Source organism: Berghia stephanieae, chromosome 5 (genome assembly GCF_034508935.2).
Source record: "Berghia stephanieae isolate SIO BIC M18660-M18661 chromosome 5, UCSD_Bste_1.3, whole genome shotgun sequence".
In the NCBI taxonomy this organism is placed as follows: domain Eukaryota; kingdom Metazoa; phylum Mollusca; class Gastropoda; order Nudibranchia; family Aeolidiidae; genus Berghia; species Berghia stephanieae.
The window spans coordinates 84,918,366-84,938,365 of NC_088364.1; the positions used below are offsets into that span (position 1 = coordinate 84,918,366).

Consider the following 20,000-nt stretch of genomic DNA (forward strand, 5'->3'; position numbering starts at 1 on the left):
CCTTGTAAAGCGCTTTGAGCATGTTTAGTGGATATTGGGCTATATAAAAGCTCAATCAATCTTATCTACTCAGTTTTTCACAAGTTATTTAATTCAAGACTTGAAGTTTCACAATTTAAGACATTCGACAAAGATTGTCTCACTTCATTGATTTATAAAGTAAGAATCTTCTAGGCAAAATGAGAAAAAAATGTGTTTTCTCATTGTACAACGGTATGGTTTATTGTGTTCCCCCATGTTATATTAATGTTCATGTTTATCCTGGTTACAATAATACATAAGAAATGTGAGTGGAGCAGGCACTTACGTTAATAATAACAAGAAACGAAGTGAGTAGGAAAGTGCCAGAAGACAACAGAGAATAAAAACTTCGCTGCGGCGATGGGGGCTCGAACCCTCGACCTTACTGGTACGGCCGGGGAGATCGTGACTCTAACGTGTGAGCTATCCACGACCCCACGACGTTCTCATAATACATCGTGGTATTTATAACGCTGTCAAAAGGAGTGAGCGATGATTATAGGGATTAAATCGAGACTGATTTGATGGAGTGAGAAATATCGAGACACCATTATTACAATTACAGTCTCAGACATCCTCATTGGAAACAGTGAGAAATGAAGGGAGTAGGGAAGTGCCAGAAGACAATAGAGAATAAAAAATTCGCGTCGGCGATGGGGACTCGAACCTACGGCTTTACTGGTACGACAACTCCGCCTGGCAGGGGGAGAGCGTGATTCTACCGTATGAGCTATCCACGCCCGAGCTATTTATTTATAATAATGGGAGATATAATTACACTCTTAAATTTATGAGGACATAACGATGGCTCTGTGAGACACAAATCAATGGTGTGTGTCTCCTTTTTTTTCGACGATAACGACGACGACGACGATGATAATGGTGACGACGATGATGATAATGATGAGGATGATGATGACGATGATGATGATGATGATGATGATGATGATGATGATGATGGTGATGATGATGATGATGATGATGATGATAATGATGATGATGATGATGATGATGATGATGATGGTGATGATGATGATGATGATGATGATGATGATGATGATGATGATGATGATGATGATGATGATAGTGATAATTACGATATTGATAACTCAAAAGCATAGAAATAAAATATATTCTTTTATGAAAGCACAAAAAGGTCATACAACAACCTCGTTGAAAAACCGTAGCAACCACCAATACTAACCTTAAGGACTATGTAGATCCAATCAGAGTTGTTGCTATCTCTCACCAGGACTTGGTTACGACTGAAAGGAATTGAAAACAAAGAAACAAGCCATGAATAAACCACGGCAATGGCAGTTGGCATCTCGTTTAAATCCTATCATGGCATTTAGATGGCTATTCCGACGAGGTCGAAATTCTGAATTATAGCGTGAGTGAAAAGTACACGTTCATTAATTCAGGTATTTTGTAATTTTCTGAGGTCACTCTTCAGAAACTAAAATCTTTATAAACATGTTATGTTTAGTATTGATACCTTTATATATTCATTCCAATTCTCCTAACGATTCTAACCTAGGTCTGATAAGCGAAAGCAATTATAGGCTTGGTTTATCATTGTTTTAATATTTTACGTCGGATAGAGAGTATTTCCATTACACCAATGAGACTTTTACAATTTGAGTTATCAGATATCCAAAAACTCGTATGTACACGTATATCCCAACCCACAACCTTACCATTTTAAACAAAAAAATAGGGAGGGAAAAAACTAAAAAACTAAACATAAACAGAAAATTAGCCATCCAAAAAGGTATCTAGATATATATAATATAGTGCAAGACAAAACAGAACGAGAAATGTAATAAAAAAATTATCAAAAAAAAAAATAATAAAAAAATAAAATAAAAAATATATACTATATATATATATATATATATATATATATATATAATATATATATATATATATCAATCGAGGCGGACTGTTGTTTGTTTTTTTGTTTTTAGTGATTTTTTTTTGGATTTATTTTTGTTTTGTCTGGCACTGATTCATAGAAAAAAATTTTTTCAGATTTTTATTTTACACAGTGCCTGCGTCCTAATTTGTAACTTTGATATTTTAGCAAAAGAAAACGCTATTTCCCAAAGCTCATTAAAAAAAAATCATGTCTCTTATTATGCGAATGCAGGTTGTAATTGAGTACATGATGCGATTTTGGCGAACAAAACACAAGCTGGAAAAATACGATAGAATAACGTGTGTCTTACACGGGGAAAAAAAGTGATGACATGACAGCCATTGACGTGTGGTAACAGCTTTCCCTCTAAGCTTTACATTTAATATACGAAAACAGATAAAATGGACGTTTCGGGTTTCCTCTTTGTCAACTAAACAGGATGAATAAAACACTACCGACGAATGAGATAATGTGGTAATGGCGTTGTTAAGATGACTAAACAAAAACATTGTTTATGTGTATGTGTGTATGTGTTCATGTTAGTGTTTTTGTTTCATTCATCCTGTTTTGTTGATAAAGGGGAAACGTGATACGTCAATTTTATCAGTGTTCGTATATTAAATAGAAGCTTACATTCAATTTCACATTGTTATTTATTTCGAGCTTCGAGCGGGCATCATTTACATTTGCTCACAATATTAGGAAATACTATATCTTAAAATATTTTTATTGTTAAGAACGTACTTCTCTTAATAGATACTATCCTTTTAACGTTAGAGTAACCATCAACAAACGTTCTTTCCATGGTTAAGACTGAACTTAACAAAATCACGTTTTATGTTCGAGAAAAAACTCTAGATAAAGATCAAACCAAAGTTTGTTTGTATTTTTTAAAACTCCGAGTGGTGGTGTGTTTCTTTTGCTGTTTGGTGTAAGGAATCCGGCCCCCTCCCCCTCCCCCCGCCCCCCACCCCCGCGGTAAAATTTTATTCTAGTAAGAAAAGTTCCTTGCAAGCTAAAGTGAGATATGACTTTTCAAGGCCACTCAGCGAGGTGGATGTGTTTCGAACACGGCTCCTGTAGGTTACCTAAAGAAGAATATACCTCTTTCCTCCCAACTATTATCTTCTCAACGGGCTTGATACCAGAAATCACACTATCCCCCTCCCCCCCCCCCTACCTTCCCACCCGCACTGCTCTTCTCTCCGTTTCTAACAGAATATTTGTGACCCATCGTCTCAAAACGGTATTATGTCGGAACGAACCATATGCTTAAAAGCCGAATTAAATGTTAAACTGGTCAAAAATATAAATTGTTGGCATTAGCACCCTAAAATATGGTATCCATTCTCCTCAATAAAACATACAAACTCAACCCAAGTCTGATATTTCTGGCTATAAATTCAATTTTCAACATCTTAACAATCCCGACTTAATACCGTTTTGAGACGAAGGGTCACATTTGGTTCCGAGAGTTAACCACTGCACGTATTGGCACCGTGATGGACGCCATGATACGCTATCGATAACGTTATAGATACTGCCTTCAACGATATCTACTGTCAAAATCACAGGCCTCTGTCACAGAGTCACAGATCTGAGATATTGTATAGAGATATTAATACCAATCAACCCGTCTGTCATGTTTGACCCCTGGAGAACACTGGAGACACACTATCAAATTCAAAGCACTGCCTTCAACCCGATACCCACCATATCTCTGTATTCGATCCCTTTAATCCGGTCTCTGGTATCAAACCAGGCGATTACAAACATTTTGTTGATAATTTATCGTCGGCTTATCCACCTGAATATAATAATAATTGATGTCTAAAATTCAATGGCAGACTGATGGGCGGAGCGCTTTACTCACAAGAAATGGATTTGGCTTGATAATCTTTGTATAATTGGTAAATTAAAAAAAAAAGCCCTTCAAAGTCATACGATCCACGAATCCGGAGTTTAACCCAGTTTCTGTAGCGTTAGAAGTACAGTAGAAATTGCTTGCTGCCTTTCAGGTAGGTAGCTGGTCTATCGTAAAGTACTTTCCACCATTTCTGATATACCTAGCTACCTAATTACAAGGGGTCAGGAAAAAAAACTCGGCTGCAATCAGGATCGATAACAATTTCTTTGTTTGTGAAACAAGAACATCGAGATATCCAGACCTCCAATTGTCAATCAAACATATTATAATTCCCTTTTCTTTGCTGATGTCAACGTTACTACTTTTTCAGTAGCCAATCAGTAGAGGGTAGATTTGTTCTCCAAAGTTGATTTACCTATTTTGGATCAAGGTTGTTTTCTTTGACTGATCTTTGAAAAAGGGGCTAGGCTCTTAAAATTTGAGATCCACACTGTAAGGCAATAAAATGTGCTAGCGAGGCATAAAAATGTATGTTTGAATATTTTCTTGGCCTTCTTTACCATCTATATAGTCGTAATTGGGTTGTTGTATAATATCAGATCTAACGGAAAACACTTTGCCATCAATTGTCGCTATAATATTCAAAGGTAGCAGCAGTTCTATTCGATTACCCTGGCTTATACAATCCTGACAAAAGTCTGTACAGCGTTGTGGTAGTTATGACTATCGCCATCAAACCTGTAGGCCCCTTGTTCGAATCTTGCTCTGGGAGCGCAAAGTTGAGTCTTTAGCAAAGGCCATCCACTAGCATATTCTCATTGATGTAAAACGAGTATATTGCTTGGTGTCTTTGTCGAAAAATAATTGCAATATCGCCTTACAGGCTGGCACTGAATGTTAAGTAAATCGATTTGACCACATTAGTTTAAAATTGCGCTATATACAAGCAGAAATCCTCTAGATCAATGACTCTAACGAGCAAGCTAATCATATTATTTGTGTAGAGTTAACGTCCGGATCAGGAAACATGGATAAGCACTTAATTGGGTTTATCATTTTCAATTAGTTTCGAAAGGAAATGGACAAGACTGGCTGGTAGAATAAAACAGTAATGGAATTCAATACAACCCATATCAAGCATAGGCTACTCCTGAATGCGTTAGGCAAGACATGGATGGAGCTGACCTCATAGCTCATGAAAATTTTGCTGGACTAAAAGGAACTAAAATTAAAATCATGAACATTTGTGTAGGAAATGTTCATTGTAGGTTGAAGACAACTTTGGCTTTTTTTTTTTTTTTGACTTTCATTTAATTTTGTACATATAGGGAATGAGATTAGCGGTAGAGTAGCGTCCCTTGATTGGACGTCACCGGCGGGAAATTATTAGAGAGAGAACGTCATGTTGGTTGTGCGCATGCGTCTCTCGTCCTCGACAGCGGCATGAGACACTTCACCTAAAGCGAGGACGAGAGAGACGCATGCGCAAAACCATCATGAGGTTCTCTCTGTAAGGTGACGTCCAATCAAGGGAGGCTACTCTTCCGCTAATCTCATTCCCTATCTACGTGTTCTGCGTATTTTCCTGACTCAATCTTACAGAATAATAACATAATATAGCTACTTTGATCCAATTACAATTTATTCATTTGACTCGAACTATGTTGTGTGTATGGAGAGTCTTACTTTAAGGACACAATATTCTGGATTTGTTTTTGCTCTCATTCTCCTCTTTCAAATGACTGGCCATAACTACAAATGCACTGTAATCCTTCAGATCCATTAGGCTCTTTCGATAGGATGCTATTCTAGCACATCCCCCAAATCAAACAGACCTACCTGCCCAATCGAACGGTTTGTAGGTGAAAACATCAACTGCAAAAGCCTTACGTCAAAGATAGTATATCAACGATTCTCTCACCACGCACAGACCTATATTACCTAATTAACTTTCATGCAGTATGTGATAGAGTGCAATATTTTTAAAATATCTTAAAATAATATAATTGATCTTTAAGCCACGTTTGCGCAATGTGCCTATGTCCATATCTATTATAATATATAGTGTTGTAGATCAACATTGATCCGGACAGCCAATGTAAAAATATTATCATCGAGCACAGAATTACTGGTAAATCTAAAAATAATGAAACTATTTTTACAGAGTGATATACGAATAATTTGCAAACCTTCTTTTTTATTTCAAGCTAATTCTATCATCCCCTTTGACTCAAAGGAATACGAAGAAAATCTACTAGGTCGTAATACTCAGTCTTTTTCACGCTTGATTTTCATTTATTTACTTTACGCAATTATAGCATATCCACACAAAAAATTGATGACGTAATTGTAAATCTCTTTTGATGCTATCAAGTAATGATAATCTTACTAATCTATTCTTTTAAAATTGGGTTGGGATCAACACAAAAACCGAGTGCCTATCAATGTAAGTTGAGTATTTATTTATATTTGCCGTATTGACAAAGGGTGGGATACTTAAAAGCTTCGTCAACAGTTTTCGACCCTATTGAGAAGCAATAATTCCGTTATCCTTTTGGTACTAGACTTTGTTTTTGAATTACATTTCATTATTCATCCATCCAAAGAAATAAAAGTAAAAGTTACAATTACGACAACTTTTCAAAATAACTTAATATAGATAGACGTCTTTTTGTGTCGAATGTTATGAAAAATATTTTGGAACGGCCTCTTTTATATATATATATATATATAATATATATATATATATATATATATATATATATATATATATATATATATATATATATATATATATATATATGATCATTATTATCAACACCATTTTTCATAAATAAATATACAACTTGAAATGCATTACAAAAAAAGGATAACATAATTGTAGTATAATTTAAAATATTAGGATTCCTGCAATTGAATTATACTATATCTACATATACAATGAAATGGTGATAATATGCATAACCCTGGGTTACTCTCTATGAGTGACAACTATTTAGAAAAGAAATTAATGGAACATAGAGCCTTTGCACATGTTACGGTATTGGTAAAAATCTGCATACGGTTGCTTAGATTGTAGAATGAGATAAGACCAAAAGCTTACATAACGGTATTTGTCCCCTGCGTGTGTTTGGATAAGGAAACTTTTCAACGCCTTGTTTTCGAAATGAAGAAAGAGTCCGGCGGGCGGTATAAACCCAGTCAAGTGTTTCAGACTAAACTGACACGAATCTTTCTTTTGAGGCTTTATATTGAAATTATTTCATTAGAGGTTTTTTGCGTGATAATAATAAATACTAGATATGAGAATAGATAGATTCAGACATTTAAATCTCACGGATTCACCATGAAACAAGCTATTTATACAAAAATTCCGTTTTATACAGTACTTGTCGTATGTGAGGCTCTCATCACTCGTGCAGTATCCGTCACTGCCTAAATCCAAGTATGAATTCACATATGCGTCGAGTTGGATAATGTAAGAAAAGTGCCGTACTCAATAACACACATTGTCTGCGTTCAGTATATTGTCACTCATCTGGGTACTGACCATGTCCACCATCGCTGACTATGATAAAACTTATCAAAATTTAAATTTAAATGTACTATAAAAATAAGTTATCAATTTGTCTTCTCAATATGTTGATAATATGGAATCGAATTTATATTTCACATTTTGGCACCTTTTCCCCAGCACGTTTCCAGTGGATCATTACAAGGACTCGTGGAGACATCATTCGAATATATCAATGTAATTATTCCAAGGACACAGCGACTGGGTCACAAAACATGTTGATGTTAAATAAAACCTTTTAATGTTACTTAATTCATTTTTTTTAGAATTGTCCATCACAGAATATTTTCTGTGATAGATATCTCATATTAGGCATAAAACAAAGTCTAATCCAAAAGGTGACAAGCAATTGTTATTGCCCTTTTAACGCTGCCGGGTTATAGCGGTAAAGGACTGCTTTGATAGTGGACAGCAATCAACTCACTGGAAAACAGAAGATTAGTGCTCTTTCCTCAACCCCGCCCCCCCCCCCCCTTTTTCTACCCAATAAAAAAACTAATAGGGCTAATAATAATAATATAAATAAAGACGAAGATCGATACTTACTCGAAATAGTAGACAGAGCAGGTCTGGGGATTCCCCTTGAGTTCGTGGATGGGCCAGTAATGAAGGAATCTCACACTCCTGGAAAGAAAATCAGTTGCTTCATTGGAGATAGTCATTCTTCTTCCACCACAGACACAAACTCTATCGCGTTGGGCACAACTCGTATTTAGTAGTCCGTCATAGAATTGTACCAGAGGCGGATATAGAAGAAACGAAATTGGCGTCACTCAGGTCTTATTGTATTAACCAGACTATAAAAGTTCATTGTTACACATAGTGTTGTGTGTTGGTCCGTTATACTTTCGAAAAGCAATGTTTTGAGGTTCTGAGCCAAGCGCATACTATCTAAAGAAGGAACGACATTGGAGTCACTCAGCTCTTTGTTACTGTTTCTAGCCAGCCATTTTTATGAGTAGTTCTCACTAAATAGTATTAATCAGACTATAAATATTTGAGGTTACACATAGTGTGTGTTGGTACGTTATATCCGAATGGCAGGTGATGTGAGCTTTTTAAATAAACGCAAAGCATCAATAGTCTGTGTAGCAGTGATTTTTATTAAATTTGAGTCAAGAATGTAATTGAGCAAAAAGTTTAAGTTGACCAAAGATGCTAATACTAGTTAATTCATAACATTGTGAAATTGAATGTAAGCTTCAATTAAATATACGAAAGCATATAAATTGGACTTTTCGGGTTTCCCCTTTATCAACAAAAAAGGATGATGATACACTACAGGCGAATGAGAAAAGTTGGTAGCGGCGTTGTTACGGCATCATTATCTCATTCGTCTTTAGTATTTCATTCATCCCGTTTTGTTGATGAAGGGGAAACCCGTAACGTCCATTTAAGTAATCTGTTTTCGTTTATTTAACTGAAATTTACATTCAATTTCACATTGTTATTTATTTCTTCGAGCTTCGAGCAGCAACATTTACATGACTAGTTAATTCAGAACAATGATTTTGGTGGAATCCAACCATTATATCCTGTTTAGGGAAATGCCTACTTGCAATATTATCACATTATTATCCTCCCCCCCCCTCCCCCCTTCCACCCTCCCCCCCCCCCCACCCCTCCAGCGTTGAAATATTGTTTACAAGTCAGATAATTAAACAATTGATAATTTATATTTTTGTTATTGAAGCACAAGGATCGAATTTAACAAAAGTCAACGTTGAACACACAATCGTCTGTTTAGTTAGGGAAGTTTTAATGAGTTAACTTTAGCATTGAGGATATCTTCATACACAAGTGCTAAGATTTAAAGTGCCAATAAATATTGCACGCTCCATTAATTTCTTTATTCTCTTCAAACGAAAATCTTATAACAATATTTGATAAGGTTATTATAGTGTATATTTATGGTTTATATATCAAAGTATTAATGTCCTCTTATCAATACAATTTATAGAGAGAGAATAGATCCCATTAGAGGACGTCTTCCCACTAGAAAGCATGTGTCATTTAATAACTGTTTTATTATCACCAACAGTAAGCTATATTGATATTTAACTAGCTGGGAAAATGGAATCTAACACTCTCTCAGCTCAGGTGTTACTATTAATACTACTACTACTACTACTACTACTACTACTACTACTACTACTACTACTACTACTACTACTACTACTACTACTACTACATCCCTACCACTACCACACTACTACTACTACTACTACTACTACTACTACTACTACTACTACTACTACTACTACTACTACTACTACTACTACTACTACTACTACTACTACTACTACTACTACTACTACCACTACACTACCACTACTACTACTACTACTACCACTACCACTACACTACTACTACTACACTACACTACTACTACTACTACTACTACTACTACTAACTACTATACTACTCTACTACTACTACTACTACTACTACTACTACTACTTCTACTACTATTACTACTACTTCTACTACTACTACTACTACTACTACTACTACTACTACTACTACTACTACTTCTACTACTATTACTACTACTTCTACTACTACTACTACTACTACTACTACTACTACTACTACTACTACTACTACTACTACTACGACCACGATTACTACTAGTAATAGTAGAGGTTGTAATACTCTACTACTATTTATTACTACGACTCTTACTACAAACACTACTTGGAATACAAATATTACAAAACGTAAGAGGAAAATAAAGAAGAAGAGGACGAAGACCATCAGCATAGGAAGAGGAAGAGGAGGAAGAAGAATAGATAAATGACCAAATGAAGGAATAAATGAAATCACAATCCGCACTTCATGAAAACACAAAATCTACACATCATCACTGTCATACAAACACTATATTTATAAAAAATTTCTTTCTTTTTACAGTTGTTTCTAGTATCCGAATTTCAATTTCTTGTAATACACAAAACAAGGAGATCCACACATCCTAATAATTATGTTTTAAAACAAGGGTGTAGTACGTTCTCAAGGATGTTTATCTAGAAAAGACATCCGGCTACTGGTTTCAACCCAACCATATCGAATCGCCATTAGCCCATATACCCTTCACGGTTTGTCCGTATCACATTGACATATTCGATACAATACCGTTTGAATCAAATTGCCCGCTCGCTCACCCGTTTAGAAACGTGGAGGGAATGAATGTATTGGACTCGATTCTTTATTAAGAGAAATATTGAACACTTAAGTAGTCTGAGGAGTAAGGAGGGGGAAAGGGGGGGGGGGGGGTTATTTATTGAAAACACACCTTCGCTGTCTATTATTTTTTGACACTTATTTGTATATCGATAAGACCACTTTCCAAATGGTGTTAATAATTATCAACGTATTTATCTATATACTCATTTATCTACTCAATTATCTTTCTACCCAATTATATTTAAAGTACAAAACTACCCACGCATATCGTTCATTTTGGGCCTGGTTTGAACTACCTATTATGATTCAAAATCAGTGCCTCAGATAAAAAAGAAAAAGCGATGTCTGATTTGAGTATCGGACTAATCATTAATTGTTTTGTATAAAATAATTCCATGGTCGTTTTCTGTTTTCTGATGTTGGATTTAAATTGTTTTCTTTGATGTCCACTGCTTGAACTCATCTTTATTTTACATTTTGCTTCACTCTTTCTCATAGCTCTCGCAGCCCTGTTTGTAGGGAAAATAATTGAGCTTCATATAGCGCAATATCCACTAAATGTGCTCAAAGCGCTTTACAAGGGGTACTGGTCAACAGCAACATTTAACATGTAGGACGGGACATGCCGCCTGTTAGGCGATATTACAATTTTTCGGACATAGACAACGCTGTTAACGGCCAGGTACTCATTTTACACCGGAGTACGGTGAGAGAATATGTGTAAAGAGCCTTTTCCAAGGACTCAACAATGCGCCGAGCGCGCGGCTCGAAGCCAGGTTCTTCCGATCCGAAAGCGAGTGTCATAACACTTGACAACATAGCCACATGTAGACCATTTGACCCAACATGCAAACCGATATGGTTCTAACTTGAGTGTTTTCCTCTTCTTGATCCTACTCACTTTCAAACTAGTAAAACATACTGGGTAACTAGTAATAACAAGGATTAAATTATGTGTGACGATTGACCAATATCCGACCCATAGGATAGCAAGCATGTTTCACCTTCCCTACAAAAAAAAAACCCCGCTCGGTGACATTCATGATCCTAAAGGTCTACTACTTCTCACAACTTAGAAATGTATACATGCATATATATATATATATTATATATATATATATATATATATATATATATATATATATATTTATATATATATATATATATATATATAATATATTTTATATACATTTTACGTTTATAATATTTTATATAATCAATATTATTTTGTTTATATTATATAATATATATAATATATATTATATTTTATTATAAATATTCTTTTACTAAAGTTCATATTATTCATGGTTTTTGTTTTATATTTATAATATTAATATATATAATATATTCATTTTTCTTATATTCTTATACTATTTTTTTTTTTTTTTTTTTTTATATTAATTACTTTACGTTAAAATAGCCTTTATATAAAGTTGAGATATATTATTTTTTTATAATTTAAATATATTATTATTAATTATATTATTCATTTTAAATTCTTTTTAATTAGTTATTTATGTTTTTTATAATTAATATTATATATAAATTTTTATAAAGTTTTTATACTAAAGTTAGCACTATTTCAGGTTTTTGTTTTATAATTTATAATAATATATATATTTGTTTATGTCTTTATAATGAGCACATTTTCATGGTTTTTTTTTATAATTATATATAATATCTTTTTAGTTTAAATTTATTTATTTATAAAATTCTTTTACTAAAGTTGACATATTATCATGTTTGTTTTTATATATATTATATATATAATTTCTTTATATATTTTTATAATATTATTGTTTTTTTTTTATAATTATATTATTTTATACATATTATTTATATATTATATATTATCATTTTTCGTTTAAATATTTTTATAAATAACTTTTGTTTTTTTTTTTATTATTATATACATTTATTAATGTTTATATAGTGGTATTTATGTTTTTTTATAATTATTATAAATACATTTTTATAAAGTCTTTTTATGGATTTTGTTTTTTTTATTATATATAATATTACTTTCTTTTAATGTTTTAAAGTGAGCACTATTATTTCTGTTTGTTTTTAATTTATATTATATATATTTCTTATATACTTTTAAAATTATATATATATTAATTTTATAATTCTTTATAATATATATTTATTTTTTTTTATTATAATATATATTTTTGTTAAAATACTCTTTACTAGTGAGCTTATTCATGTTTGTTTTATAATTTATATATTTTACATTTTACGTTTAAATAGCTTTTTTTAAAGTGCACTATTATTCAGTTTTTTTTTATATTTTAATATATAATATATATATAATAAATAATAATTTTTACGTTATAATAGTCTTTACTAAAGTGAGCATATTATCTGGTTTTGTTTTAATTATTTATATTATATAATTTTATTATAATCTTTTTATATAAAGTTACTTATATGGTTTTTTTTATAATTTATATTTTATTATATAAATTATTTTTAATAATAGCTTTTTTATACTAAAGTGAGCACTATATTTATGGTTTGTTTAAATTTTATTATTTATAATTTTTACTTTTAAAAGCTTCTTTATACTAAGTTGAGCACTATTATTCATGTTTTGTTTATAATTATATTATATATATATACTTTTACTTATAATACTTTTTTTATAAAGTTGGCACATTATTTCAGTTTTTGTTTTTATAATTATATATATATTAATTTTTATAATAGCTTCTTAATAAGTGAGATATATTTAGTTTTGTTTTATATTTATATATATATACATTTTAGTTATAATAGCTTCTTTATACTAAATGAGCACTATTATTTCATGGTTTGTTTTATAATTTTATATATATATTATAATTTTTACGTTTATAAATAGCTTCTTTTATACTAAAGTTGAGCACTATTTTCATGTTTTTGTTTTTATATTTATTATATTATATACATTTTTAGTTATAATATTCTTTTATAAAAGTTAGATATATCATTTTGTTTTTATAATATATATATTATAATTTTACGTTTTAATACTTTATCAATTAGCCTATAATTTTAAAATATTTAATACATTTCGTTGCCTTCTAATGGCACATCATTTGTTATAATTTAAATTTATAAATTAAAATTTTTCTAAAGTTCACTATTTCTTTGTTTTTATATTAATTTATATAACATTTTTAGTTAAGTTTTACTAAGCTATATTCAGTTTTTTTTTATATTATTATATATATACATTTACGTTAAATAGCTTCTTTTATATAAAGTGACACTTTCATGTTTTTTTATAATTTATATTATATTATATACTTTACGTTATAATAGCTCTTTTATACTAAAGTTGAGCACTATTATTCATGTTTTTGTTTTTAAATATTTATATATATATATACATTTTACTTTATAAATAGCTCTTTTATACTAAGTGAGCACATTATTCATGGTTTTTTTTTATAATTTATTATATATATATACATTTTTACGTTTATAAATAGCTTCTTTATACTAAGTTGAGCACTATTATTTCATGGTTTTGTTTTTATAATTATTATATATATAACATTTACGTTATAAATTCTTATATAAGTTACACTATTATTCATGGTTTTTTATATTTATAATAATATATTATATAATAATATTAATATATATATATACATTTACGTTTAAATACTTCTTTATACTAAAGTAGCACTATTATTCATGTTTGTTTTTATATATTTATATTATATTATATACATTTTACGTTTATAATAGCTTCTTTTATACTAATTGAGCACTATTATTCATGGTTTTTTTTTTAATTTTATATTATTAAAAACATTTTTACGTTTTAATAGCTTCTTTTATACTAAGTTGAGCACTATATTTCATGTTTTTGTTTAATTAATATTATATATATTTAGTTTATAATATTCTATATAAATTATATTTATTTTTTATATATTTATATATTATATATATAACATTTACGTTATAAAACTCTTTTTACTAAAGTCACTATTATTTCATGTTTTGTTTTTAATTTATATTATATATATATATTTACGTTTATAAATGCTTCTTTTATACAAAGTTGACACTTTATTCATGGTTTTTGTTTTAATTTAATTATATAAATAATTTTACGTTTAAATAGCTCTTTATACAAAGTGAGCACTTTATTTCATGTTTTTGTTTATAATTATAAATATATATATATTAATTACATTTAGTTTTAAATAGCTTCTTAACTAAAGTGAGCATTATTCATGTTTGTTTTTATAATATATATTATATATATATAATTTTTATATAATACTTTTTATAATAATATTATTTTTTATATATTATATATATATATACATTTTTCGTTTATAAATAGCTTCTTTTATACTAAAGTGAGCACTATTATTTCTGTTTTGTTTTATATATTTTTTATATATATACATTTTTACGTTATAATACTTCTTTTTACAAATTGAGCACTATATTGTTTTTTTTTTATATATATATATAATATATTTTATTATAAATACTTCTTTATATATAATTTGCATCTATATATTTATGTTATTTGTTATTATATATTTATATATATTAATATATATATTATATATATATATACATTTTTACGTTTATAAATAGCTTCTTTTAATACTAAAGTTGAGCACTATTATTTCATGGTTTTTGTTTTTAATTAATATTAATATATATTATATATTACATTTTTACGTTTAAAAATAGCTTCTTTTATACTAAAGTTGAGCACTATTATTTCATGGTTTTTGTTTTTATAATATTATATATATATAATATATTATATTATATATATTATATACATTTTTTAGTTATATAAATAGCTTCTTTTATACTAAAGTTGAGCACTATTATTTCATGGTTTTTGTTTTTATAATTTATATTATATATATATACATTTTTACGTTTATAAATAGCTTCTTTTATACTAAAGTTGAGCACTATTATTTCATGGTTTTTGTTTTTATAATTTATATTATATATATATACATTTTTACGTTTATAAATAGCTTCTTTTATACTAAAGTTGAGCACTATTATTTCATGGTTTTTGTTTTTATAATATTTATATTATATATATATATACATTTTTACGTTTATAAATAGCTTCTTTTATACTAAAGTTGAGCACTATTATTTCATGGTTTTTGTTTTTATAATTTATATATTATATATATTATATACATCCACCGATCCATTCCAATATCATTATTATATTTTGTCTCTTATAAATTCCAGCTAGAATATCGATTCATCTGCCTGTTCTCCTTCCACCAAATCCCATAGTTCCATCTTCCATCCATCTAAATCACTCGGCATTCACAGTTATTTCACGATTACCTAATGCGTGACCCCGAAGCAGTCAGTCGCGTGTAGAAATTCCCCCATAACCACAAAATAGTTCTAAGCGGCTATTGGATTGTCTCCCCCCCCCCCCCCCAATCGATCTATCCAATCAATTGGTTCCATGACACTTCTACAGCCCACAGATCGTTTTTGCTAATAAATAAACCGATATCAAAAGAGAGTTGTAGTAGTAGCAGCCTACCCCAGTCGACGAGGCAGTCAGGGGAAGAGGGAGTGGGGTGGGGGGGGGGTGAGGGGCAGTCGCTTAATAGTAATAGTTTAGATAACTGAGTATGGCTGTATAAATAACATGCATCAATCGTAATGTAGTGGCGCTGGTAAGTAGTTGGTTTGGGGAACGGGGGGCGGGGGTTGTGGGGGGGGGGGTTGGCTTCTTTGTCAAAGAGAACATAAAATAATCTAAAAGCATGTCCTAAAAGTGAATCCCTCGATGATAATCCAAACAGTTGTCCGTCATCGCGTTAACCCTCCCCTTACCAGCCATTTTTTGATTTTCCCCAAAACTTCACACCCAACAAACACAAAAATATATTTTTTTTTGGCACTCTTACACAATAGCAGTATCTATGTTATTGCCATAAATAAATTCTTTAGCAAAACATGCTCTACAACACACTGTTCATTTTCTTTAAATTTTCTGATGTACAAAAGAAATTTGAATAAGAAAAATGTTGGTTATATCGTAACGAATGTGACGATTTTCCTATAGTTGGTAAGGTGAGGGTTAAAGCCTTTGGACACGGAGTTCATCTCCTTTTATGTAGAGGAGATAAAAAAAAAAAACAGACACAAACAATTTGCTTGCTAGCCTTTGGCTTGGACGTCAGATGACCACAAAGTACTTGCCACCAGAGGAAAAAGCATGGTTCAGAAAGATATATTATCATCATCATATATCGTGGTTTGTACTCTTGAACACGTTGTCGGTCAGCTGTCTCCACGAATCACGATCCTCTGCGGTGCGCATGAAAATATCTACTCTGCCCGTAATCGATACGGGTTTCACTGCTTGAGTAGCAAGTACATTGTCAAAACGAATCCCCCATGGTATTAGTAGTAGTAGTAGTAGTAGTAGTAGTAGTAGTAGTAGTAGTAGTAGTAGTAGTAGTAGTAGTAGTAGTAGCGTATGGCTACACATCCAAATGTATTTCGTCAACCCAGCTTCTAAAGTCTTCCTTCGCCCTAAGCCACCTTCAAGTTTAGTGACTGGACAGTGGAGGACGATGTGATCGCTGGTCTCTGGGGTTGCCTGACATTTCCCCCATGGTGATACATGGTGTACAATTACGGCTATGTGGTCTAGTGTTATGACACTCGCTTTCGGATCGGGAGGTCCTGGGTTCGAGCCTCGCTTGACGCATAGTTAAGTCCTTGGAACAGGCTCTTTACTCACATTCTATCACCGTACTCAGGTGTAAAATGAGTACCTGGAGTTGTCTCTGTCGGGGAAAAATGTATTATCGCCTAACTGGCGTCATGTCTCGTCCTACGTGTCAAGTGGTGCTGTTGGCCAGGGACCCCATGTAAAGCAAGTTGAGCATGTTTAGTGGATACTGCGCTATATAAAAACTGAATTAAATTACACCACTTGGTGTTAACTGACATTAAATAACATTAATGTTTAATAATCCCAAGTCTATCAAATGGATTATTTGGCAATGGACAGGTCTGATGCCACGTCCGCCCAGCAACGAGCAGCTTGGTTCTAAACAAAGAACTTTTTCACATGTCGTGTGATCAGAATATATAAAAGTCAAAACATGATCAGATTTATGTTTTTCTCCTCTGGATACACTTTTATGCTGGTGGGAGAATAATTTCGTAAGGCCGTCCGCCATTGTTCCGATAAGTTAGAATCAGTTACTAAGTTACTATGCGTCATTACAAAGGAAGTGACGTCACGACTGTTGAAGCCTATTCACAAAAGCTGTACAACATACGAAAAGGAAAGTATTTAAGAACAATGATTTTTCAGACTTCCCGATACATCTACTTTTAGAATGCGATTCGTGACGGACCTCTTTAAAAATGAATAAATGCAAACAAACAAGTTACAGTAAAATTGATAATGATCGATGGTTTGTTTACCTTCGGCTAGCGTTTCTTATCTCTGTTTTGGTTTAGAATAGAAAAATATCGACCAAATATTGACGTTTGTCGGGCTTATCAATAGCATGTGATTAGGACCTGGGCACACAATGGCGATGGAAAAGGCTTCTGTCGATAAGGTAATGTTACTAAGTAAATTGATCGCTCAAATGAGAAGTTTCCGAATTACTTGAGAAAGGCAATATGATAAATTGATTTGGGAGTAGACTTGAAGTAGGCACATGCAAGAATGCAATGTAAGAACGGGATAGGTTTTATTCCTGGTAAAATATAATAATATGGTTGCTGAGCTAATTAATCTGAAATCTTAACGCTATCATTACTTATTTTAGATAGGGCTTGTTTGGCTCAGCGGTCTTTGTGTTTTTGTATCCAAAAGATACGGAGTACATACGACTCATCACTCACAAATACTAACGAAAGAGTGAACATGGAAAGGCTTCGTATGGGAACAAAACAGACAATGGACGTTTCGGGTACAAACCTTTCGTCAGCACAACAGTATACAAAAAATAAACGTGGAAAACAAATATAATAAAAAAAATGTTCATTAAAGGGTTTTAAGGGTTTGTACCCGAAACGTCCATTGTCTGTTTTGTTCCCATACGAAGCCTTTCCATTTTCACTCTTTCGTTAATATTTTACGATCACCGGCTTCAGGCAGCCCTTACCGTTTTCTATCACTCACAAATAATTTTCATCAGATGAGATACTCCTATGCCCCTAAAATAGCACTTTTGTAATTCATGTATGATAGATCTAGTTGTCTTTGCGGTCAAAAAACGTTGAATAAGCTCTTAGGACTGTTTGTAAACCAAATAATGTATGCGGTTGGCGGTGATCAGCTATTTGCTATCGTTTTTAGACTGCCAAAGGGGCAATCAGTTGTAACCAATATCTCACAGATTATTATAAGGGCTATAATATTACAGTCATTTGTGTTATTCTTACGATTGGATTCGCAGGTAGAGAAAGGTTCATTTTACAATCTAGATATATTTTGTTCATTTGCAGATATTGCGTTGATATTAACATTTTGCATTGAAATTGAAAAAAAAATAAAATACAGAAAAACAAAAAGAGCAAGAATTCGAAAATGTGCACCTCATATTCATGAAGATCGACGTATATTAGCAATGAATATTATTTTATATTGTCTCAAACAATTTTAACAGATCACCTCTTAGTCTCAAACCTTGTATGAAGGTATTTGATTTATCTTTTTAATTAATGTAATGATTATAAAATCCCCAGACCTTGCCAGTATACTGTCCCAGATACTTCTTAAAGCACTGTATAGAAATCCAAATTTCATACATCCAAACAAAGTTCATGACCTCGGACAACCAACATTACGAGACGTCATCTAAACATTTCACATGTCATTCAGTGCAATGTCCGGACATTGCGAATATTTTGGTGCTTTCATCAAACTGACAACTGATATATATCGGCGACACGGGGGGAGGGGGGGGGGGGCGGGGGGGGGGGGGGGGGGTCTTAGTGGACCTTGGGTGTCCATGCACTTACTGACACCCCAGATTTTACAGATATCAATATTACAGATGTTGTAATATCAGGTACAATGAATTGTTGGACAGGACAAATATTTTCAATAAATGGTCAGTTAGCAAACTTTGGGTTGTACGGCAATCCGTACAACAAATACAGCTACAGCTAAATTCCAATCATCACCAAAATCCAACACTTTTCTTAGTGAGTGAATTGAACTATTTAATTTCAACGGTCAATTTGACAAATGCACTTGGTTCTCTTACTTTTGAGGACATGTTTATATGGTTTTGCCTGCGTAAGGTAATAGCAATTTGGTAAATCTCACATTCTAGAAAATAGGATTGTATGAATTGTATGATTATTATTATTATTATTATTATTATTATTATTATTATTATTATTATTATTATTATTATTATTATTATTATTATTATTAT

The 20,000-nt window shown here is 31.7% G+C and overlaps 1 protein-coding gene across 9 annotated transcripts in view; it reads right to left on the minus strand.

Moving 5' to 3' along the window:
• The window catches only part of LOC144973767 (uncharacterized), a 105,494-nt gene that overhangs the window by 23,748 nt on the left and 61,746 nt on the right, over positions 1-20,000 (minus strand). For all 9 annotated transcript variants that reach the window (XM_078916658.1, XM_078916657.1, XM_078916656.1 and 6 more), the window contains 2 exons: positions 7,930-8,007; positions 1,226-1,286 (listed from right to left, as the gene is read on the minus strand). In XM_078916658.1, the coding sequence (XP_078772784.1) occupies positions 1,226-1,286; positions 7,930-8,007 (139 nt within the window). The remainder of the gene's footprint in view (positions 1-1,225; positions 1,287-7,929; positions 8,008-20,000) is intronic.